At 41.7% G+C, this 25,561-nt stretch overlaps 1 protein-coding gene and 1 non-coding gene across 5 annotated transcripts in view; both read right to left on the reverse strand.

The window, feature by feature from the left end:
- The window catches only part of GADL1 (glutamate decarboxylase like 1), a 189,313-nt gene that overhangs the window by 62,685 nt on the left and 101,067 nt on the right, over positions 1-25,561 (reverse strand). For all 4 annotated transcript variants that reach the window (XM_069561229.1, XM_069561228.1, XM_069561230.1 and 1 more), the window contains 2 exons: positions 17,947-17,998; positions 6,897-6,986 (listed from right to left, as the gene is read on the reverse strand). In XM_069561229.1, coding sequence (XP_069417330.1) covers positions 6,897-6,986; positions 17,947-17,998 — 142 coding nt within the window. The remainder of the gene's footprint in view (positions 1-6,896; positions 6,987-17,946; positions 17,999-25,561) is intronic.
- Positions 11,207-11,313, reverse strand: LOC138424948 (U6 spliceosomal RNA). The gene has a single exon (XR_011251043.1). It is a non-coding gene; the product is annotated as a U6 spliceosomal RNA (small nuclear RNA).

Here is a 25,561-nt window from a genome sequence, read left to right on the forward strand (position 1 = left end):
AGCCTCTTGATGAAAGTGAAAGAGGAGAGTGAGAAAGTTGGCTTAAAGCTCAACATTCAGAAAACTAAGATCATGGCATCCAGTCCCATCACTTCATGGCAAATAGATGGGGAAACAGTAGAAACAGTGGCTGACTTTATTTCTCTGGGCTCCAAAATCACTGCAGATGGTGATTGCAGCCATGAAATGGAAAGATGTTACTCCTTGGAAGGAAAGTTATAACCAACCTAGACAGCATATTCAAAAGCAGAGACATTACTTTGTCAACAAAGTTCTGTCTAGTCAAGTCTATGGTTTTTCCAGTAGTCATATATGGATGTGAGAGTTGGACTATAAAGAAAGCTGAGCACCGAAGAATTGGTGCTTTTAAACAGTGGTGTTGGAGAAGACTCTTGAAAGTCCCTTGGACTGCAAGGAGATACAGCCAGTCCATCCTAAAGGAGATCAGTCCTGGGTGTTCATTGGAAGGACTGATGTTGAAGGTGAAACTTCAATACTTTGGCCACCTGATGCGAACAGCTGACTCATTTGAAAAGACCCTGGTGCTGGGAAAGATTGAGGGCAGGAGAAGGGGACGACAGAGGATGAGATAGTTGGATGGCATCACCAACTCAATGGACATAAGTTTGGGTGAACTCTGGGGGTTGGTGATGGACAGGAAGGCCTGGCGTGCTGCGGTTCATGGGGTCGCAAAGAGTAGGACATGACTGAGCGACTGATCTGACTGACTGTTGAGGAGAAAGGAGCCTGTTATAAATGTCAAACATTAGTCACAAATCTGCAGGTCTGTGAATGAAAAAAAATGTTGAAATGACCATTCCTGATTACAAAACACACTTTATTGATTACCTTTAAGAATGTGAATTATGGTGGTGGAACGCAGAGCTGTTGAAGAGACGGCAACCGAGGAGGAAGCCTTCTGCATCGGAACACTGAGTGATGACGAGATAAAACAAGCTGACCGAGCTTCAGTTACACTCCCCGGGCCTTATGGCTTCAGCTTTCTCTCTGTTCCCTCTCCCCAGCTCCCCTGCCCCTCCCACCCAGTCACCGAGTGAGAAGAAATAAAGTCGCCTTAGGGAGCGATGTGTTCTTGACCACAGAGCAGGCAGCCTTTAGAAGCCCTGGGCGGCCTGCTGAAGCTCTCGCTCTGGACCCAGGGGCACTGTCTCTGAACCTGAAATCAGTGCAGATGGTGGGTGTTTCAGCAAGGAGATGAGAGGAAGAAAAAGAGAAGCAGGCAGGGAACACAAATGTTTGCACACTAATTGATTGACTGTGGCATAGTCATGGTCTCCAAACAAGACAGTCCCTTTGGTATAAGAAGACAAGATTAGAGCATCTCTGAGTAATTAAACATTTTAAGTCCATTCCTAAAAACACTTATTTGCTCTGTGACAATTGTGAAAGTCACTCAGTTGTGTCCGACTCTTTGGGACCCCACAGACTATACAGTTCATGGAATTTTCCAGGCCAGAATACTGGAGTGGGTAGCCTTTCCCTTCTCCAGGGGATCTTCCCAACCCAGGGATCGAACCCTGGTCTCCCACATTGCAGGTGGATTCTTTAGCAGCTGAGCCACTAGGGAAGCCCAATACTTATTTTGTGTATTATTTAAATGTACATACCATTTTTAAAATGAATACATGCAGGGGACTTTCCTGGTGGCCCACCTTGCAATGCAGGGGATGTGGGTCTGATCCCTGGTCGGGAACTAAGATGCCACATGCCGCAGACTAATTAAGCCGGCAATCCACAACTAGAGAGCCCACGCGCCAGTAGATCTTGAGTGCCGCAACTGAGACCTGATGTGGCCAAATAAATAAAGGGAAATTTTAAAAAATTAATACATGTAGATGATTTTAAAACAACTAACACATATTGGGGTAAAGACTCAATTAAAAATTTTTTTTCTAACTGTTACAAGATTGTGGTCAAAGCTTGGATAGCCTTTGTCCGGATGACACTCAAGAACCTCTCTGCCTTCACTGGGTCTATACTTTGGTTTGCTATTATTGTTGCTGTCATTCCTATTACCTTCACAAAAGCAATATACATTAAAGAAATTAAGATATCACAGAGGAATAGAAAGGAAAGGGAAAATCACCTGTAACTATGTCTAAAGTAGTTTGGTGTCTATCGTCTGCCGCTTCCCTACCCACATAAACAATATTTCATATGTACGTGAGTATCTATGTCTATACAAACTATGGGCTTTCCAGGTGGCACTAGTGGCAAAGAATCCACCTGCCAAAGCAAGAGATGCAAGTTTGGTTCCTGGGTCAGGAAGATCCTCTGGAGGAAGAAATGTCAACCCATTCAAGTATTCTCACCTGGAAAACTCCATGGACTGAGGAGCCTGGCAGGCTACACTGCATGGGCATTGCAAAGAGTCAGACACAACTGAGTGATTGAGCACACACATACAAACAGTAATTTTTCAAAATTCACATCATGCTGCTGCTGCTGCTGGTGCTAAGTCGCTTCAGTCGTGTCCGACTCTGTGCGACTCCACAGACGGCAGCCCACCAGGCTCCCCCATCCCTGGGATTCTCCAGGCAAGAACACTGGAGTGGGTTGCCATTTCCTTCTCCAATGCATGAAAGTGAAAAGTGAAAGTGAAGTCACTCAGTCGTGTCCGACTCTTAGCGACCCCATGGACTGCAGCCTACCAGGCTCCTCCGTCCATGGATTTTTCAGGCAAGGGTACTGGAGTGGGGTGCCATTGCCTTCTCCCGCATCATGCTATAGTGACTGTTCTATAACTTATCTTTCTGGTTAATAACAAATTATGAATATGTTATTCTGGAACAAAATTTTAATAATCTATACACTACAAATTTGCATATAAATTGCATACTATATTTGAACCAATTCCCTATAGCTGAATATTGAAGTTTTTACAAATGTCTTGCTATTTTAATGCCAGACCTTTGGAGGCCAGGCAAAATGGACTAGATTGTACCCTGTGGATCAGTCATTCTCAGGGGAACGGTACTACACCTCCAGGGAATATTCTGGGAAGTCAGGCAGATGCTTTTGGTTTTCTTGATATTTGGGGGTTGCTACTGGTATTCAGTAGCTTGGGCACCCAGATGCCAGCTGCCCTGCCCTGTGCAGAGTGGTCCTGAGCCAGAAAAAGCTGCCCCACATCCTGCAGGACTTTCAAACGTCCTGCTGGAAATACAGGAGCCCAGGAGCCTGATTATAGTTACCGGAACCTGTTTCACAAGCAAATGCAAACTATTCTATGCCAGTTTTAAAAAAATCACTAAGTTTTCTACTATCATGTAAATCAAGGGGAAATGTTTTCTTCAATGCTTTACCAGGAGGTGTGTGTCTTGTTTTAAAAATTATGGGGCTTTCCCCAGTGGCCCACTGGGTGAGACTCTGCTTCCAGTGCAGCGGGCATGGGTTCAATCCCTGATCAGGAAACTAAGATCCCACATGCCGCACAGCACAGCCAAAAAGTGAAAATTTAAAAAAAGAGAAAAAAAGAAAATTATGTCTTTAATATCATCACCCCATTCCTATTATTTGTATCAGCAACAACTTTTAAGAGTCATATTCATGGTGATTCTAAGAGGATATATAAGGATCTTATCACTTCCTCATGTCTTCTAATCTTGTTGTACCAAATGTTTATGTAATAAAATACATATCTCTAAAGGTTATTATTCCTTCATATGACCAGTAACACCTTCTGCTACCTTTTACAAAATTCCATGTAGGTAGGCCTTATTTTCTATTGGTTTCATCTTCAGAGAATAAAGAGAGCATCAACAGAATTTATTATAAACAGTAGTTGGTGGTCGATCGGGTGGAAAGCTGTGACTAGAAGAACAAGGAAAGCATTCAGAGGCCTTCAGGAGGAAAATGAGGAGGTAAAACAGGGCAGCAGGTATGACTGTGTGGAGAGAAGAAAAAATAAACAGGGGACAGAGACCAGAAAAGATGGAGGAACAATCTGCTTGGGGAACTGATGAAGACCTAGAAGGCCGCAACGTCTGGAAAAAAAAATAAGAAAAATAGCTCTAACGGAGGGCAACTTAAAAAGGAGTCTGGAACCCAGTGGATGCGCAGGGTGCGGGAGGGGCTGCCACAGCAGCAGGAGAGTGACTGTGTTCTCAACAAGTCTCACATGTGTACATGAGCGCACACAGACACACACACTCAACTCCAGATTCATTACCAAACAGTCTTCCTCCCCTCCTCCTGCCAGAGGGAAGGCTTCTCACACCATTGATTCTGAACCCTGACAGCTCCATCTGACACGAGTCTGAGGCAGGCGGGCAAAGCCTTATTTGGCTTATTTATTTGTTTGTGATTCTCCAACCAAGATAAACCCTGAAACAAATTTCAAGTGTGCTTTAAGTACGCTCTAGGTTATAAATCACGCGCTTGCATTCTCATACTACAGTAAGCGTGAAATCGCATAGATCATCAATAGATACATATGCCTCCCTGCCTTGCCGAATCCACGCACACGCTTCCACACCGAGAGAGGCTAAAAGGGAACTTAGACTGGGCACCCATGATGATTCACCTGCAACATACGTGTTTATGAGTCAGAAGAAACCAGAACAATTAGAATCGGATGATACCAGACTGAGCCAGGGCCCCAAGGTTCTAACCAGCAGAAAAGCGTTCCCAAAATGAAAGGATGGAGATTCACGGACGTTAGTCATGAGAGCACAAATGCTGGAAAAAACTGCAGGGAGAAGAGACAGCCCCGATTCATATTCAATTTCCAGTTAAGATTAAAACTGTATTATGTGCTGACTTATCTGATTTTAACTTACATACCAATCTTGATTTCAAATTTTCTGAGATTAGATCATGTAAACACTTCTTTAAACAAAGGAAGAGTGAGGCCACAGTATCCCCAAACATAAAAGGAACTATTTAGTTGTCCTGATCCATGTCCGTGCAATGGTCCATAAAAGATGAACATCACCTTCTCGTGTGCTTTTCTTAACAATCAGAAAGACAGAATGGCCACCATATTTTTCTCAGCTGTTAGCAATTATCCCCCACATCGCCAAACAACGCCTGATGCATTCCATCAAAGCCAAAAATGTCCCTGGAAACATCACAATTAAATTCTCACACCATTAAGCTCTTGTTTCTTTTTGAGTCACTTACCGTCTGAAATGTATTTTTTAGTACTTTCTCATTTGCACTGTATGACATATGAAAGGCAAGCCAGACCCTGCCTGAAATGGCCCATGGAGGGCTTATCTAGGCAAAGGCACAGGTAACTCTGTCCATCTCTCCCTATCTCTGCGACCTGATCGCAGGTTCAAGGAGCAGTAGAGTATTTCTATACTGGGTATGTGCTGTGCTACCTTGCAGGAGAATAAATGAGCCACGAATAAACAGAAAGTGACCCAAGGCAAAAGAAGATGCTGCAGGTAAGGATCCAGGCGGCTGTGGCTTAAAGGTCATGATCGTCCCACCTCCATCTGACGAGGCACAAATTCCAAGCACCTCGCTGTGGGAGACGGGCCTCCATCTGCGCACGGCACTCATCCTACCCTCTGCACCGCCCCCCACCCCACTCTGTTGGTCTCCTACCACGCCCTCCTCTCTCGAGCCTCTGGGCCAGCACGCTGTGATTCTTCCTGCAACTGCCTGACTGGCAGCTACTTACTATTCAAGATTCCGATCTTCTGTCACAGACACTAGGGTGATATCCTTTCTCTCTGCCTTTATAGGGTTTCTCTCCCTCTAGGCACCTGTGAGTCCCCTTGTGATGATCTCTTTACTTGCCTGTCTCCTAGAATACAAGATTCCCAGGATGGGGACCAAGTCCCTTACGTGTGTATCTCCTGGGCCAAGCATGGCGAGCACCTGATTGGAAAGTTCGCCCTTTTCTTCTAGAGGGCAAGGAGAAGGGATACCGTCTATCAAAGCTGTTAAAACTATCATTTATTTCCCCACTGAGGGCTGAGAGGGGTTTGTATATAGTAGCTGTTACTGCCAGGCCCATATAGCTAGCTCACTGTGCTGGAGAAGGAGCAGGCAGGGGATACAGGGATACAGGGCTCCTGACATGACGGGACCCAAGAACTTGCCCTTTACATGATGGGCACAGAGTGCTCAGGGGATGCTCATTCAATTCAATCTGCACTCCGTCCATGCAGCAGGGAGGTGGGGTCATGGAAGGTCGACTTGGGAGACTTCAGAGTTCTTGGGAATGTGAGTTAGGAGGAGGATGCTCCCTGGCAGGGCCATGCTGGAGGAGGGGCAGGAGGGACACAAGAAGTCCCCAGCGTCCGAGGCCTCTCCTCACTCTGGATGGCCAGCCCTCCCAAGCTGTGTGTGAAGGTTCCCGGCAGCATATTCAGTTAGATGGTGAGCTGATGTTCATTGCTGGCATCTCTTTCTTTTTTATCACGTTAGTCCCTTGGGCAAAAGATGCAGGGTCTTTGTTGACAGAAAGAACAGAAAGTCTCACATTCACAAAGGGGAGCAGATTTAGACTTTAAGGTTACCTTCTAGTGAGGTGATTCAAACAGTCACAGACAAGCACCAGTGGAGATGAAGAAAGAAGCATTTCATCATATGACATTAGCCATTGCCAGATCACATGCTCTGAAGCGCACCGAGAATTAGAACTTCGTATAAATTCTACAACCATTTTGCAAACAGCACAATTATTTTGTGTGTGTGTGTGTGTGTGTGTGTGTGTGTGTGTGTCAAGTGTGTTGGCTGGTCAAATGTAAACAATGCTTACAACTGTTTGGCGTGTGCTTAGCTTTTAATATACTAAGAACCACCTCTCTAGAACTTCAAGAAGATCTTGCCAGTCTGGAATTATTTACAGGCTCAATAGACAATGGGCATTGGATCTATTTCATTGGAAGGAAAGATGTGATGTGCTTATTACTCACCAAATGAAGTTTTGCCCAGAATTCAGGTCCTTCTTCCATCTGTCTGAGGCTTGGTGGAATGTACCAAAAGCAAATATTGGCATATTCAGGCTGAAGAGGAAGAAAGTTTGAAAGCTGTTAATTAATCTTAGAATGCAGTTTAACTCTAAGCTAGTTTCTCTGAGTCATCATATGTGTCTAACGTTGGTAACATCAGAATCTGATAGATTAGACATCCATCCTGCCTTACTTTCAGTACTTATTGGGAAATTTTCTTCTCCATTGGTGTACTCATCCTGCCTTACTTTCAGTACTTATTGGGAAATTTTCTTCTCCATTGGTGTACTCATCCTGCCTCACTTTCAGTACTTATTGGGAAATTTTCTTCTCCGTTGGTGTACCCAGAGAGTGCTATTTCCTCTGGATACAGGATGAGCACAAGATCAAGAATAAACACAATTAAGTTCGAAACTGACCCAATGCAGATCTAACTAAGCATTAGTTATAGTGTCTGACACACAAACACCCAGAGGTGCCCTCATTTGTCCCTCTGGTGTGATCACTCACCTAGAGCCAGACATCCTGGAATACAAAGTCAAGTGGGTCTTAGAAAGCATCACTATGAACAAAGCTAGTGGAGGTGATGGAATTCCAGTAGAGCTATTTCAAATCCTAAAAGATGATGCTGTGAAAGTGCTGCACTCAATATGCCAGCAAATTTGGAAAACTCAGCAGCGGCCACAGGACTGGAAAAGGTCAGTTTTCATTCCAATCCCAAAGAAAGGCAATGCCAAGGAATGCTCAAACTACCGCACAATTGCACTCATCTCACACGCTAGCAAAGTAATGCTCAAAATTCTCCAAGCCAGGCTTCAGCAATACGTGAACCATGAACTTCCAGATGTTTGGAAGTTGTTCCAACTTCCAGATGTTCAAGTTCCATGAACTTCTGCTTTATTGAGGATGTCAAAGCCTTTGACTGTGTGGATCACAATAAACTGTGGAAAATTCTGAAAGAGATGGGAATACCAGACCACCTGACCTGCCTCTTGAGAAATCTGTATGCTGGCCAGGAAGCAACAGTTAGAACTGGACATGGAACAACAGACTGGTTCCAAATAAGAAAAGGAGTAGGTCAAGGCTGTATATTGTCACCCTGCTTATCTAACTTATATGGAGAGTACATCATGAGAAACACTGGGCTGAAATAAGTACAAGCTGGAATCAAGACTGCCGGGAGAAATATCAATAACCTCACATATGCAGATGACACCACCCTTATGGCAGAAAGTGAAGAAGAACTAAAGAGCCTCTTGATGAAAGTGAAAGAGGAGAGTAAAAAAGTTGGTTTAAAGCTCAACATTCAGAAAATGAAGATCATGGCATCCAGTCCCATCGCTTCATGGCAAATAGATGGGGAGACAGTGGAAACAGTGGCTGACTTTATTTTTGGGGGCCCAAAAATCACTGCAGATGGTGATTGCAGCCATGAAATTAAAAGATGCTTACTCCTTGGAAGGAAAGTTATGGCCAACCTAGATAGCATATTCAAAAGCAGAGACATTACTTTGTCAACAAAGGTCTATCTAGTCAAGGCTATGGTTTTTCCAGTGGTCATGTATGGATGTGAGAGTTGGACTATAAAGAAAGCTAAGCACTGAAGAAGTGACGGTTTTGAACAGTGGTGTTGGAAAAGACTCTTGAGAGTCCCTTGGACTGCAAGGAGATCCAACCAGTCCATCCTAAAAGACATCAGTCCTGGGTGTTCATTGGAATGACTGATCCTGAAGCTGAAACTCCAATACTTTGGCCACCTGATGTGAAGAGCTGACTCATTTGAAAAGACCCTGATGCTGGGAAAGATTGAGGGCAGGAGGAGAAGGGGACGACAGAGGATGAGATAGTTGGATGGTATCACCGACTCAATAGACATGAGTTTGGGTAAACTCCGGGAGTTGGTGATGGACAGGGAGGCCTGGCATGCTGCAGTTGATGGGGTCGCAAAGAGTTGGATATGACTGAGTGACTGAACTGAACTGAAAACTGATTATTAAGTTATCTCACACATCTTCTAATAACTTCTTCTCTACTTAAGGTAGCCAAAGTTGTCTTCTATTACCTGCTATACTTGACGAATGCAATATCACCGATTACCTGTGAGTTAATAAAATATGACATGCTTGGGCTTCACTTCACCAGCCTTGCTATGACCCTGATCAATATAGCATCAGAAGAAGGGAAAAAAAACAAAGAGCATCACCTCGACTCCTGACTCTCGAGTATCAGTGTCGGGAAGGGTGTTAAGTCCACTAGAGACCTTGCTCACAGTGCACACTTAGCCCCTGGGCTCAGAACCCCCAGAGTGCAATTCAGTCCATCACAGAAAAGGCTGAAGTACTGGCGTTTTCAGAAGCGTTTCAGGGGACTTCCCTGGTGGTTCCGCGGTTAAGAGTCCACTTTCCAGGGCAGGAAACATGGGTTTGATCCACGGTCAGAGCGTTCCTCCATGCCTTAGAGCAACTAGGCCCGAGCGCTGCAACTGCTGGGCCCACGCTCCACAACAGAAGAGCCCACGTGCCTCCCCTGAGACCTGATGCAGTCAAATAAGTAAATTAGTTAATAAATTAACTTCTAAGAAGCAGCATTTCAGGTGATCTTAACCAAGCTGCACATCATCTAGGTTTGAGAACTTCTGGGCTAAAGTGGCCCAGTTATTTTCTCCAGTAATCTGGTTTTCCATTAGACATACTTTGGTTAAACATGGAATAAGGTCTCACAATAGGCTTCAGGCAGCTGTTTTCACAGAGACATAAACACAGGGCCTGCTAGGGGCAATCACAGACTTGTACTCAATGACCAGGTGATAACAGACATTACCTTGGGGGCTGGCAACTCAGACACACCAAGCTGTGCTCAGAAAAGACCATGGGTCATGCCCGCCCACCTGGCACCTTCCTCATCGCATTCTTCGTGCTGATAGTTTCAGAAATGACTTCCATTTTCCCACCACAAACACAGTTTGTAGGTAATAACCAGTGTCAGCATAAAGTTTCAAAGTATTTCAGAGAGAGAGGAAATGGCTATCATCTCATCTCCTAAAATCAAAACTGGTACTACAGAGTTTGGATTTTAGTGGATTTTAAATTACAAGTGATAGCCCAGAAACATTCCCAGCTCAACAAGATAAGCTCTTGATCTGATCATCCTTTCACCTTTGAAGTCAGTAACGGGTTTATTGAATTTGATCAAAAAAAAGTCAAAAGATTTAAAAAAAGAAAAAAAAAAGGAGCTACAAGTCTTCAAAACAGAGAGTAGTTCAAGATGGAGCACTTTGTGATTCTAGTCAATTTCCACAAACATTATTCATGAGACTATAACAGTCTTTACAAATCTACACAATTTATACTTGGTTTTCTAATTTATGACTAATTTGGTTTTTCTAGACCAGAATGTCCTGACCTTTGAATTACTTAATCATCTAATGTGAACAAATCTGTTGTTGAATAAATAAAGTCACTATGGTTGATTAGAAAGTAGAAAAAAATGGAGCTATTATCTGTCACTGGATTCTAGGAATTGGTATCTTCATGTAAACGAAGGATTTTTTTCCAGATACCATTTATGTCAGTTACCAATTTATTGCCTCTCAGCTCCAAATCCACCCTCTCTGTATGTCCTGCAATAATGGAGGTGGACACTATAAATATGTCTCCTTGCCGTCTGGTCCCATCAGAGACTTTATCAGCAGAAGGTGCTGGAGAGACATGGAGAAGGAGGAGCGGCCTCCTCCCGGTCTCCTGGCTCATCTCAAGGGGCTCCTGCAGTGGGTGGGGCTCTCGCCAGCAGTTTTGGTGACCAGAACCAAGTGGCCCCAACAGCATCCCCCAGGACCACACTCTGGGCTGGCTTCACCACGGCCTGGTCACAGGTAGGCGCCCATAACGGTTTTCCCTTGCACACTCTCCTCCAGGGATCTCATCGGGAAGGCCGCCAGCTAGGCCAACTTGCCCTGGACAGCTTGAGTGAATCCAAGATTGAGCAGTGCCCTGAAATCAGTGTGCTGCCCTCCAGCACTCCAGCTGGTGGATTCCTAGAGACCCCACCAGCCTGACACCTTGGGGGATGTGCCTGCCATCCTGTGAGTCACACACACCCTTTCCAACCAAGTCTGGATCTCAAGTCTGGGTGAGGGCGGCCTCTTGTCTGATGCTCCGTCTCAATTCTAGAAGTGATGGCTGTTCTCCACATCATCTGCTATTTCTGTACTTTTAAAGGTCTTTTTCTCTCTTATGAGGCATCTCCCATGAATCCAATCCCCTGTTAATAATTCTTTTTTTATGGAACTCTTCACAAATCTACATATCATCCTTGTACTGGGACCACACTAATCTTTTCTGTATCACTCCAGTTTTAATATATATGCTGTTAAAGCAAGCATGATAAAAATTTTTTTTTTTAACTTGGCTACACTGGGTCTTAGTTATGGCATGTGGGTTCTGATCTAGTTCCCAGACCAGGGATCCAGCGCAGGCCCCCTGCATTGGGACTGCAGAGTTTTAGCCACTGGACCACTAGGGAAGTCCCAAGCACTATAATTCTTTACATTGCATGTTCCCACTTCAAATTATTGTGCAGTTTTTGTCTCCTTGTTAGACACTAATCCATCATTAAATTAGCCCTTCCCTTTCATTTGCAGGGCAACATTATGGACCATTTTGCAGTAGCTTCCACCTGATTCCCTGGTGGCTCAGATGGTAAAGAATCTGCCTGGAATGCAGGAGACCTGGGTTCAATCCCTGGGTCAGGAAGATCCCCTGGAGAAGGAACGGCAACCCACTCTAGTAGTCTTGCCTGGAGAGTTCCATGGAAAGAGGAGCCTGGAGGGCTACAAATCCCTGGGGTCATAGACACGACTGAGTGACTAACACATCATTAAATTAGCCATTCTCTTTTATTCGCACGGCAATATTGTGAATCCTTTTGCAATCATTTCTATCTGCTATCACATCTGCTCAATATTTTATAATTTGGGACTTAAGCCTTTTGAATCACATTTTAAACTTTCTTCCTTCAGTCAGTTGCAGTCTAGATATTTCAGAAGTGACAAACCGGGGGTCTCTTTGCCCAGCCTCTTTGAGAATGGTGTGGCTTCAGTGCTATGACATTTGAAAACTGGTGAAGCCTTTTTGACATCTCATTTCATTGGAGGAAATCTGATATGCCACTCGGTGGAATACCTTTATGATAAATCATTCCTCAAATTATTAAAACTTGAAAAAAAACAAGTTTTTTTAAAAAATAAACAATAAACCTTGAGTATTCACAAAGAGTGTTCATATTGAATTTTCCTGTCTCTGCCTATGTAGCTTTTATTTTGTACAGACTTTCTTCAAATGCCTTCAAAGCACTAAACTGTGTTATCAGAGTAGAATTATTCACATGCCACTTAATTGCCTACATACACGAAAGCCTGACCTCTTGGGTGTCTTAGCCCATGTTGTCTAACACTGTAACACTGAGAAGGCATAAGAAGGAATCCAAGTGTCCAGACCAGGCAGGTGATAGAATGGCACAAAGAGTCTGTAGCACTGAAGGTGTCATCATCTTTTTAAAAAATTCATGAAGACATAAAGAAGTGTCACGAAAGAAAAGATGGGTTCATTCTACCCTGATTTTCACAGAGAAAGAAAGGAGCTATATTCCAAGAAATAAAGCCAGTGCTTTAATGTCAATTCCAGCAAGGATTATTGAGCAAATAACATGAGACTCTTGGGGAAAAAAGGTCAATGGTCAGCAAGCTGTAGTGGCTCGCATTCTCTAAAACTGAGTTTTGTCGAAAGAAACTATTCTCCCTTTCTGCAATACCATTAAGTCACCATCACCACAATAATAATAAAAGCCAGCACTATGCTTTTTAATAAGTATAACTGTAGAGTCTAGCACATAGGCCGAAATGATCAGTCATGCAAATATACAGTGGACAAGGGGGTCATGATGGATTTTATTTGACTTCAAGCTCACAAATTTTAAGTAACCAATTACGCTACTGAAAAATTCCAAAGACAGCACTTGGTAGCACACAGAGCCTGGGGTTTGGAGTCACATGGATGCAGTGTGAATCCCAACTTCACCAGATCTTTGCTTGGAGAGGTATCTGTCCAAGCTCTCTAAGCTTCAGCTTCCTAATCTATAAGATGGAGATTGCACTGTCTACCCCACAGAGTTGGCTTGATGAGTAAAGGGATTATTTCCAATATCTACCATCACATATGGCACACAGAAGGCACTCTCCTATGTAGCTATTATCTAGAACTATACTGGTAGGAAAATACGTCCTCTTCAAGTGGACGGACAGCACCATTAAAATCTCTACTGCGTGAGACACATCACTGTGCTAATTTCTGCCTATATATTAGAAGGAGACCATGAAAAAATCATAGCATATCAGAAGAAGGGCAACTTACATGTTCAATTTAATAAGAAACAGAATAGAACTCAAAATTTTTCCATGTTCCAGATATAAAATGTAGAAAAAAGTGACTTGCTATTATATCTCTAGGAACTCAGACAATAGTAATAAAGCTATTAAAGATACAGATGATCAAACTGCAGTGGGATGAGTATTTTCAAAGAACTTCCTCATAACCCAAGGAATGTTCCTGACAAAGCCAACAAGCTCCCATGCAGAGGCCAGTGTACCAGGGTGATGATAAGCGCTCGGGATGAGCAGGTGTCAGCGTGTGCTGAGGAAGGGTGACGCTGGAGACAGAGACAGGCATCCTTCGTGAAGGGCTTCCTCGTCAGCCATGCTGGGCAGAGGGGCTTCCTCCCAGAAGCGACCGCAGAGTTTCAGTCCCGGGCACAGATTTCATTTTGTTAGAGAGCCCGCATGGTGGCTGCGGTGTGGAGATGGGCTAAAAGGTCTGAGGCTGGAAGCTGGGGGTGAGTCGGGAGACAGTGCCGACCTGGGGGAACCTGAACTAAGCTGGTGGCTGGAGGAATGGGGAAGGGAAACAGTGAAGCAGTATCAAGACTTTTTAAAGATGGATTGCTGCTGCTGCTGCTGCTGCTAAGTCGCTTCAGTCGTGTTCAACTCTGTGCGACCCCACAGACGGCAGCCCACCGGGAGCCCCCATCCCTGAGATTCTCTAGGCAAGAATACTGGAGTGGGTTGCCATTTCCTTCTCTAATAAAGATGGATTCGAGTTCTAATAAAAGAGAAACTGGCTCATAGCTCTACTGGAAAAGAATTCCAAAAATTCATCTGGAAAATCAATTTATCCAACTGTTGATAAAGAAAATGGCTACACCTCAGGTTTAGAAATGATGAATTTGAGGCTTCTGAGAGAGTCTAATTGAAAATTTCAGGACGTACAAAGGACTAGCGTTCAGGAGACAAATCAAGGGTGGAGACATAATTGAGATGATTGATGGCAAAGCTCTAGATACGGATAAAACATTTCAGGTAGAGCATGTAGACACAAGACAGGACCAAGACAGAAGACTGCAGAACACTGAAGTGGTGCCCAGATGAAGAAAACCGGGTTTTCTTATAGAGCCGGAAAAGAAACAGTCATATGGAAAGGAGAAAAACCAGGAGAGCAACCTAAAGAAGCCAAACCAGGAGCGAATTTCAACAGGGGTACAGTGGATAATGGTGCAAAACGCTGCAGAAATCCAACAAGGAGATTAAAGAACGCACATTGGATTTAGCATTTATAACACTGTTGTGATCTAATATAACCGTAAAAACTATGTTTAAAAAACTGTAAGTTGCAATCTGCTTGATACATATTGAATCCTAAGAGTAGGATGCAATAACTATTAGAATACACATAATTAGAGCTCCCTGGAAGAGGAATAAACTGTGAATTCTCTTACATAGGAAGTGTTCAGGCAGAAGTTGACTTCCTGTTACAAGAACTATCAAGAGAGGTTTCCTGCAATGAGCAGGCAGTTGGCTAGATGTCCTTGAAGAGCCTTTGTAATTCGGAAAGTCGATAAAACCTAAATAACTCTTTCTAAGGCAGAACTCAGGAAGAGAAAACAAAATGTTGAATAATTATTACTCTCCCAAGAGATCAAAATGAAATACGTGAATGATAGTATATATCTCTAGGAAACCATCTTTAGATCTTAGGTCCAACATAGAAAAGTAGAATTTTCAGGGGCCTATGAATAATGCAGAATTCATTTGAAATGATAAGTTTCCATCATCTTCAAGAACATATATATTATTTTTATTCTTTTTAGGAAAAGATATTCAAGTACTGGATATGCTGTTTGGTGGTGTTCATTTACAGTTTTTAATGTTCCACTTAACACTCTCACAGGGAAAAATATATAAGGCATGACAGACTTTGGTTTTTCATAAATTGACAGTCTTGCATTTTATAGACCTGGGTTCCCATCAAACCTGTGGTACCTCTTCTCTTAAGTATGCCTTCAACTTATATTTAATCAACCCAAGGAAGGCTTTTTTTTTTTAAAAAAACAAAAAGAGGCTAATCAACTTGACTCTTATATGTGACAGTCATGATCTAAATTTACTTTATTTTTATAAATGGATAAAGAGAAAAGAGGTACATACAGAATCCCTTGTAAGTAGGAACTCTGGAGGACCACTGAAGAAACCATCTTTCCTGCTTTGGGGCCATCTGGCTCCCAGAGATGAAATAACCAGGGCAGGAGGCTGCCTAATGATTACAATCCACCTTAACTTTCATTACAAGGATGTGAATGCTTGCATTTCCCTAAAGCTGATGGCAAGAGGTTCCTCCCTCAAACTTTAAGCCTTTAGGAAGAATATATACACAACTTTTAAATCAGTTCATAATTTTTCTCATCACTTTTCCTCTCAGCTCTATCAAAAGGCCATGCAATTCTGAAGCGTACAGCACTTTCCGTAAACCTTTTAGCTCCTACAACCAGAGAAATAAAGAAGGCACTTCAAACTTGAGAAAATAAAGAAGTAATTCAATCTCAAGAAAATGCAAGATGGTAACTCAAACTCAAGAAAATAAAAAAGGTGGTTCAGACTCAGACTCAAGCCTATCATGCAGTTCTTGCTTCATCCTTACATGATATGTATGTATCTCCAGAAAATACAGACATTTTCTTCCCTTGATACAATGCCATTGCCATGTCTAACAAAATTACTGATAACTCCTCCCAATTCATATGAGAAATTCCCCAACTGTTTCAAAATTTACTATTTATAATTGACTTCTTTAAAATAGGATTCCAGTGTCTACCTGTTGCCTTTGGTTGTCCTGTCTCTTAGGTCTCTTTGACTCTGAAAATGATCATCATTACTCTCTCCTTTATTTTCCTTCATGCCACTGACCTGCTGAAACCAAGTCAGCTGTCCTGTGGAATGTCCCACATTCTAAACGTCTTCTAGCTTCTTCCTAGTGTTATTAGAAAGTCATTTAAATGTGGATTCTTCTGCTATTTTCGCAAGTCCCTTTCTATCTCTAGTTTTCAAGGGGTTTGAATTCTTAGAACCTTCTGGTCTGATGTCCCCTTGCAGACAGTGAGGAAATCCACGGCCAGGAGTCTCCAGAGAGTGTCTCGCAAAGTTGTCTGAGGGCCCTTCTCACGCCCCACTGGAGTTACTGCACTGGTCTCCCAACTTGCCTTGCTTATTCTTTTCTTGTCCTCCCCTGACCTTCACCACCCTCTTTCTGGTGACATCCAGCACCGTCTTTCAAATGGAAATCAGACTTCCTTCTGCTTAAAATTTCTCCAAGGGTAATTACACTTCAAGGGGGTATTGCAAAAGCCAAAGGCCTTTACCAGCACCTACATGGCGCCAGCAGACTCAGTCTCTGCCCACCTCTCCACACCAGCACCTGCTATACCCTAACCTTGCTCGATGCACCTTCCTTTGGCTCCTCAAGGGGGCAGAACTTCTTCAGTTTCATGCCTTGCGGATTCCACCTGGACCGCCTTTCCCTTGAACCTCTGCATGGCGTGCTTCTCACCCACGCACAGCAGGTCTCAGCACCAAGAAAGCCCCCGGGGGCCCTCCCTGCACCCAAACCAAACAGGCCACCCCCACCCACACCGCCATTTCAGCATGTTTGTTTATCTATCACTCTATTTATTCCCACATCTGGAACTGTCCAATTAGCTATTCATAATTATTTATTATCGCTCATGTATCTCTTTTATTGTTTCCTCAGTATCTGTTTTACTGTTTCCTTAAGACTTCCTCGACCCTGGTGTTCCTCATTTAACAATCTGTTTGCTCAATTGCCTGTTACTTTCCCTTTGAATGTAAGCACCATAAGAGCAGGGAGCTTCCCTGTCTTGCATCCCCACCCCACAGCAATTGCTCAATAAATCTTGCTGAATGAATAAATACCAAAATATAGCCAAATTGCTTATACATAGGATAGATTCCTAGGCTATAGCCTCTAGGTGATTTTTACATTATCTTAAAAGTTTCTCCAAAGTATACACTATAAGAAGGTCTAACTGAACCTCACATTTCATATTTCTTAAAATCAGATTTCAATAATATTTTATCATTTTAGCCATACATTAATATTTTAGGGAAAAAAAACCACAATATTCTCTTTGTAACCACTTTGTTTCTTATTTATAACAAACAATCCAACAACAGAATGATTTATTTTCCCATTGTTCCAAAGCTAATAAGCTCTCATTATTCTATAAAAAGAGAAAACTATCTGCCCTATTGTACATTCACTTTAACTGATTTTTCACCTACAGGCCCCACTATAACACAGTTCAGTATTTTCAGTACAATCATTATGCAACTTAACATATCAAGATAGAGGTCATAATTTATTCCATATTATCTTTGGTAATTATTATCGAGCACTTTAATTTTCAATACTCAAAGGCAAGTGTTCTCTGTGAGTCCAACAAAGGAAAAATACTCCCTAATAGGATAAATTAACATAATGGACTCTATGAATTAAGCTAATGACTGGCTTTTAAGTCTGCAACACAAAACCAATGAAATATAACAGATTAGAAAATTACCGCCCTCATCACTGTTGACTGACAAAACCACAAGTGCAACTCTGTAATCACTTACTTCCATCAGTAGCTTGAATCCTTCTCTTTTCTTGATTTCTTCTACTAGGTACCTAAAAAGAGTCACAATAATATTTATAAACTGCAATCTAAACATTCCATGAACCTGACTGACATACAGTGAAACCATCATATAATTTCCAGTGTAGAGACAAGGCTTGGAAATAAGTAAGGGTTCATACACAGATACAGGATTGGATTTAGATAGATACATCTATCTAAATGTAGATGGCTTACTGCAATCCACTGGGCCTGAGTAAAAAGCTAAATCTTTTTCACGAGATGATGTCTAGCTCACGTGTTAGCATCAGACTTTGAGTGAAAGCCACTCAGAGTAGACTGGATACATATCTCTGACCATGTGGGATTTCACATTCATATTCTAGATGGGGATTTAGCATAGGTACTTAAATTCTCTAGCTGGCATAGTGGAAAGGGTTTTCAGTGCGTAGTTTTGCTTGTGTGTTCTTTTTAGATCAAGGAAGTGTAACACCCTTTTTCCCAAGGCCAGGCCACAGGGAGCAAAGACTGATCACTGATATCATGCTAAAAGTAAGAGGATTATAGACATTAATAGAATGCCCATGAAATTATCACAAATATCAAGGAAAAGAGAGTTATCATGCCATAAGCAAAGGCTGCAGCTACGTGAAATATGCAATTTTATGGAGAAAAGACTATGATGACATTGAAAATGTAGAGTAAATTAACATTGACTCTGCCCTCCTGGGCTTTGTTATTGTCTATATGAAAAGATAAGTCTTTTGAACAACTAGTCTTGAAAACTAGTGATTTGATCATGAACTTTGAAAAATTCATAACATTTGACACAGAATTTCAAATTTGGAGGTCAAATATAAGGAAACAATCAGAGATGATGACAAAAATGTACTTGCCAAGGAATTTTTTATATATAATAGCCAAAAGGAAGGAAGGAAGGAAAGAAGGGATAGAGGGAGGAGTAGTTTTGAAAATCCTGTCCATATCATATGGAATTACGATGCCATGACATGGAACTGCAATATCATGGCATGGAACATGATCATGTAACAATTACATACATTCAACTAACATTTAAGGACAACAAAGAAATGTTTCCCTTTGGACCTCAATTCCCTTACCTGTAAAACTGGAATAAACTATGCTGATTTTCCAATCTCAAATGGATGTTGTAAAAATATTAAATAAAATCATATGTAAAAAATTCTATAGAATATAAACTGTGAAAATGGAGGATTATTATTATTATGTTTATTTACTAAAGGACATCCCAGAATGTGGGTATCGAATACATCAGTTAATGGGATGCATTTCTTTTTTCCAAAACATTTTTTTTTGTTTTTTTTGCATAAGGTTAAATATTGGTGTTTAACATAAAGATTATAAAAATAATTTTAATTTATAAAAAATTATATTAACTTTAATTTTAAATTATTAAAAAGTCTTATAAAAATCCTATCAGTATTAAATGGATAAAAATGAGTATTTTATATTGAGCAATAATGTTGTGATACCACACACACACAGACTCACAAAGTATCTGATGTTCTTTCCACATACTCCTTTCCCTGAATAATTTTTCAGGAGATGTTACGTAGTTGTAAAGTTTTTACACCCTTAGCACACAGCCTAACTTTCAATAAAAGCAATTCTGATGGTCAATAAACATCAGAAAAATGCTTAAGGTCATTAGTAATCAGAGAAGTGCAAACGGAAATAACAATACTAAACCACGTTGCCAACAGGACACTGGAAACAAATTTAAATAGTGACAACATTTGGTGCTAGTGAATGTGACAGAGAGCTGCTACAAACCGTTCAAAATTAATAACACTCATATATTCTTATACAGCAAACCAGTTATGAGGTGCTTGTCTACCAGGAAAATCTCATCAGCACTAAGGTAGGTAGATAGATGGCTTATTGCATGGATGGATGGATAATAGGTTGGTAGGTAGATGGATTGTTGGAAGGATGGATGGATGGATGGATAGGTAGGTAGGTAAGTAGATAGATTTTTGGATGGATGGATGGATGGATAGGTAGGTAGGTAAGTAGATAGATTGTTGAATGGATGGATGGATGGATGGATGGATAGATGGATGAACTGATGGTTAGGCAAACAGGTAGATAGGTAGGGAGATGGGTGGATTGTTGGGTGGATAGATGGATAGGTAGGTAGGTAAGTAGATAGATTTTTGAATGGATGGATGGATGGATAGGTAGGTAGGTAAGTAGATAGATTGTTGAATGGATGGATGGATGGATGAACTGATGGTTAGGCAAACAGGTAGATAGGTAGGGAGATGGGTGGATTGTTGGGTGGATAGATGGATAGGTAGGTAGGTAGATAGACAAACGGAGATGGCAATATAGATAGAGACAGAAACAGAGACGGATAGACAGATGGTAGATGCATGCACATATGTTACCACATCTACATTACATGTGTATGTGTATGTATTCCATACAGAATAATTAGAAGCAAAATTAATATCCAGAAATTAACAAAGGTGAAATAAAGTGTATTACAGCAACACATGTTCTATGATGCAGCTATTAAAGAGGATGGATTATATCCACTTCAATTAAACCACAGAGATGCTCATGATGCATTAGACATGAAAGCAGGGGACTGAGAGATACAGATAATGTGATTCCACCTTTTAAGAAGCTCTAGAAAAGAAAGCATAAGGGATCCCTCTCCACATGATACATGAGCGCGGAATAAAGCATGGACGACCAATCATAAGTCCTTGATGTACCCAAGGAAGGGAAAAACCGGATGCAGTGCGGGGAAAGGGACTATTCAATCTCTGCAAAGCTCCATAGGTGCGGTTACTTACAATTTTTGAAAAGGAAACGAATAAATGAAAAAATATAAGTTACAAAGCAAAATAAAACACACATACAAGCTTTATCTATACAAGGACCAGCTTCGTGAATCCTATTTTTTCCTTATCTTCTCAGGCACAAATGTAAAGGCAATCTGCAAACTCAATGCCAGGATTCCATCCTGCGGGGGCCTGCACTAACCCTGAACACCCCCCAGACTACAGAATCTGGGGAATGACTCTAGAAGATTCCAGATGTGTAACTGATTGACTCTGTGACTCTAGGCAAACTCCTCAGCCTCTCTGAGTCTGCCTCAGCTTTCTCATGCACAAAATGGAGAAGGAACTAGGTTGGTAAAACTCTTCCCCAGTAGATTATGACTACATGACATGCTGCCTATAGTCTTGCTTTAAAATATCTGTCAAACTGGTGAACACTGCTCCTGGGGAAAAGGCATGCTACAGCACATCTAAATCATTTCCATTAAAATTCTGCTCTGTGCTAACCATGAGGCTCTGGGTTTTGTGTCAAGGTCAATGTCCCCATTCAGTCACTCTCAGACTCTGTGAAACCTGGTGTAACACTTCAGCTGAACTGAGGGTAGAGGAGATCTGCGTGAAGAATTATAACAATAATAAACAGTTTACACCAGAGTTCCCAAACTATTTTTCCATGATATACTGTGCTAACAGGTTTCCCACTTATCCATTCAAATATATTTGAGCAATGTTAGGCTTATCAATTAGATTATTTTTGTCTGAAAGTAGGCGTGTACTTGGCTTAATTCATAAGAACATTTATTGAACTGTTTGGGAGGTTCAATAATGTCACCAAGAACCAGGCTTTTTCAATTATTTCAGCCTGCCATGTTTGTAGTGTTACTGAATTCTCTCCCGTTCACAAGACGGCAGCCACAGCTCTGCCCATCACATCCACATATGACAGCATCCCAGGAAGGAAGAGAAGAGGTTAGAAAGTATTTTCTCTTAGTTTTGTTCTTTTTAGGTAAGAATATTTTCCCCAGAAGGCTTCACAGAATTCTTCCTGTCTCTTATTGACCGAATCTGAGTCATATATCCATCCCTAAAGTCATGACTGGCAAAGAGGGTAGACTTAGATCAAAGTTCCCAGTTGGAATACTGCTGTCTATACAGAATGGAGGCTCTGTTGGCAGGGAAAAAGGAAGAATGGTATTTGGATGAACACTCAACAATGTCTGCCTACTGGCTAAAGTGAAGTTAGAATTGTACCTATATTACAAGCCTTTCAGAGACTTCAATGTGCTAACACTTTGAACCTCCAAGAGAGGACTAATGTATTGGTTTGCATTTCTCAAACATACTTGACTGTGGAGACATTTTTTGGAACAACTATTAAGATCTTCTGAAAGCCTATGACCCCACAGAGTGTAGGTCCAAAAATGCTAGTTTCTAAACTAGTGCCTCTTCTACAGGATACCTACCCTCTTCTTAAATAAATGCTTAAATAAACCGAGTTTTGGGGAGGAAATCCAAACAAATTCTGCCTGTGTTCATAGGTGATTTATTCCTCACAACTTTTCAATATATAAAAACAGTCTAAAGATAAAATTGTGGAAAAAAAAAAACTCTATTCTTATCTGATGCAAGCCATAAAAAAAGAAAAGATGTACCCTGAGGTTTTGGATAAAACTCAGGAACCACAAACCACTTCTACCAAAAGGCATCCAGGTATTGTTCAGAAAGCAACAATGACTTCATAAAATTCACTGTCCTTTCCACTAAGCTTAGCAAAAGAGAGAAATACTATACATTAGTAAGAATTTTCACCAATCCTACTGGGTAAAAACAAACAAACAAAAACTCATTCTATTAAGATTCTGGCTTAGTTTTGAAGTGTACAAAATGAAGTCTTGCTCTGAAACATTTCCTGTCCTTCGTTCCATGTGTCCATCTAATACTTGTGTATTTCGCTTGCCCTTTCTGAAGGGCATGCATTCCTTTCTGTAAATAGCTTTTCCAGTCCCCTTCTCAATTCACCAGCCTCCTGGAGTCTCCCTGGAGTGCTCTGGACCACGCGCATCTTCTTGTCTCATCTCCTCATGGGAAATTTCTTCTGATGCGATGGAGCCTCCCTGAGTTTCTGAGATTTTTTTTCCATCTGGTTTGTGCATGCTCTGCGTGCATGAGAACACATGGCATGGCCTGTGTGATTCATCACAGACACCTGCATGTTCCATTCTACTGCACTGCGACGCTTTTAAAGAATATAAATATAACAAAAGATGCAAATGTTGGCCCTTCTAGAGTCTTCTACACTCTCTCCCTCTTCTCACCTAGAGAAATACACTAGCACAAAGGTGCCATTGTATAACCGCTTACCTTTTCCATACTGGTACCAATAAATCCCTCAGTATTCATGCAAGTCAATGAAATGAATTCCATCTGAGAGATTACAGAGATTGTGTGTCAAGGGAGCAGATAAATGATACACGGGAGACCTAGCAAAGCAGCAGAATGGGAGTTCCTGAGCTGTTTGTTGTTGTTGAAAAGACTTACGCACACGACTCTTCTGGATTTGCTTTAAAAATTGCCCCTCAGCGAATATCCATTTAACTAGTGTCGTAACAATGGCCTACAAGGTGCCCTCAGCAGCCAGAAGCCCTGAGGACTGTAACACATTTTCAGCTTTCCTAAGCAGATATCAGAGATCACAACTGTCCGCTTTCTGCTGGAAATGGTGATTTTTAAACCCCAGCCTTCAATTATGCTTAATAATCACATGCTGCTTTAGGCTCACGATGTCACTGGTTTTCAAACAACCGAAGAAAAAGGCAGGGTTTTAGTCATTAATATTTCTTGAAAGCAATGTTCTCTCATCCAGTGAAATGACAAGGGTCAAATGGAAATTAGGGAATGCCTTGGAGATCTTCTAGGAACTAATTAGTTCCTTCTTTCTGGATTTGACAACTCATGAAACAGGAATTGTTGTCCTCTTGAGAAGGTCTGTTCTTGCTTCCCTGAGAGAAGGGGGAGCATCTGACTAGGGTGATGCTGTCCACTGGTCCATCAAAACCTGGGCCTTACATCTTAAGGTCAATCTACAAATTTTTAAAATATTTACTTATTTTTATTTATTTATTTTGGCTATGCCAGACCTTAGTTGCAGCATGCGGGATCTTTCATCTTTATAATGGCGAGTGGGATCGTTTGTCATGGTGTGTAAACTCTTAGTTGTGGCATGTGGGGTCTAGTTCTCAGACCAGGGACTGAACCTGGGTCCCCTGAACTGGGGGGCTTCCGAGGCGGTGCTAGTGGTAAAGAACCTGCCTGCCAATGAAGGAGACGCAGGAGACGAAGGTTTGATCCCTGGGTCGGGAAGGTCCCAAGAAGTAGGAAATGGCAACCCACTTCAGTACTCTTGCCTGGGAAATCTCATGGACAGAGGGACCTGGGGGGCTACAGTCCATGGGGTCGCAAAGACTCAGAGACAATTTAGTGACGGAAAAACAACAACCACCACTTCATTAGGAGCTCGGGGTTCTGGCCAGTGACCACCAGGGAAACCCCCAATATACACATTTTCAAACTAAGCTCCGTTCTGGTTCAGGAACGTGGAAGTATTGCGTCCACGGAGTCAGTGCAATCCTCACGGCAGTGGGCCAGGGGAAAAGACTTGCACAGCCTTCCCCGTGTTTGAGAGACCTGACTTAGGCAGGCCTGTGGGAACGGATACCTTATCTACCTCGGCTACTGATGACATGTGCACCCCAAACAGCAACACAATTGTTATCTGCAGCTTCCCTTTGCTAAAGCTATCTACTGAAGAAAGGCATACTTCTCGGAAACAAAATGATGCCGCTGTGACCTAGCAATTAGCCAAATACAGTCTTCTGACCATGGATGAGAGTTTTTATTAGGTAAACTCAGAAACAAGTGGCTGAAGGTCAGTAGGCTTGATGAGAAGTGGTATTTTTACTCCTACCAGCCAGTGGTTGGAACGGATTATATTGGTTCATATAATCAATGGTGCTCTAGAGCTGGTTTGTACTGGTTAGTGAGATCCAACTGTTAAATATAAGAGCATTTACAAGCCATGGCTGTTGGCAGCTTGAAATTTTCCACAGTGGGAGTACTTATACCATGGAAACTGGCAGACATTACAAATTGTGGCTTTTCTTCCTCCTGAGATCCAGTTTACTAGTACACAAATGCACATGGGCACCAGCAAGTAGAATAAACTTCAGAATTCAGAAAATGTTTCCTCTTTCCTGAATAGCAGACCACACTTCATTTGAAAAAAATAAAATCATGAAAAGAAAGCACTTATGTTGCTAACTTAAAATAATTGTTATTCCCAGAGAAACTTTCTCCAAGTTGATAATTTCACATTTGTTTCAAGTGACATGCCTAAGAGGACTCTGCCTTGGCACCGGGGATGGGGGACGTGGATGGCTTGTGCCCACTCCAGGAAAGGACTGCTGGATAACAAGAACATGGGAAGTTAAGGCAAGAGAGCCATTGTGACTAACAGCATGACAGAAAAGGGACCATTTTTCAAATATTTAAATATAGGTCACACAGCCTGTAGTGATGCTCACTGAAATGTTAATTCAATTCAATTCAACATGACAAACATTTACAAACAATAAGTGTTGTTGAATTGAATTGAAATGTTAACATTTATTCTCCTGTGATATTTCCCTGCAAAAATTAGGAGGTATCCTTAGACTATAAATTAAATTCCACCCTGAGATGAATGTTAACTTTGTAATAAATATGATCATCAAATATTTATATCTA

Source organism: Ovis canadensis, chromosome 19 (genome assembly GCF_042477335.2).
Source record: "Ovis canadensis isolate MfBH-ARS-UI-01 breed Bighorn chromosome 19, ARS-UI_OviCan_v2, whole genome shotgun sequence".
Classification (NCBI taxonomy): Eukaryota; Metazoa; Chordata; class Mammalia; order Artiodactyla; family Bovidae; genus Ovis; species Ovis canadensis.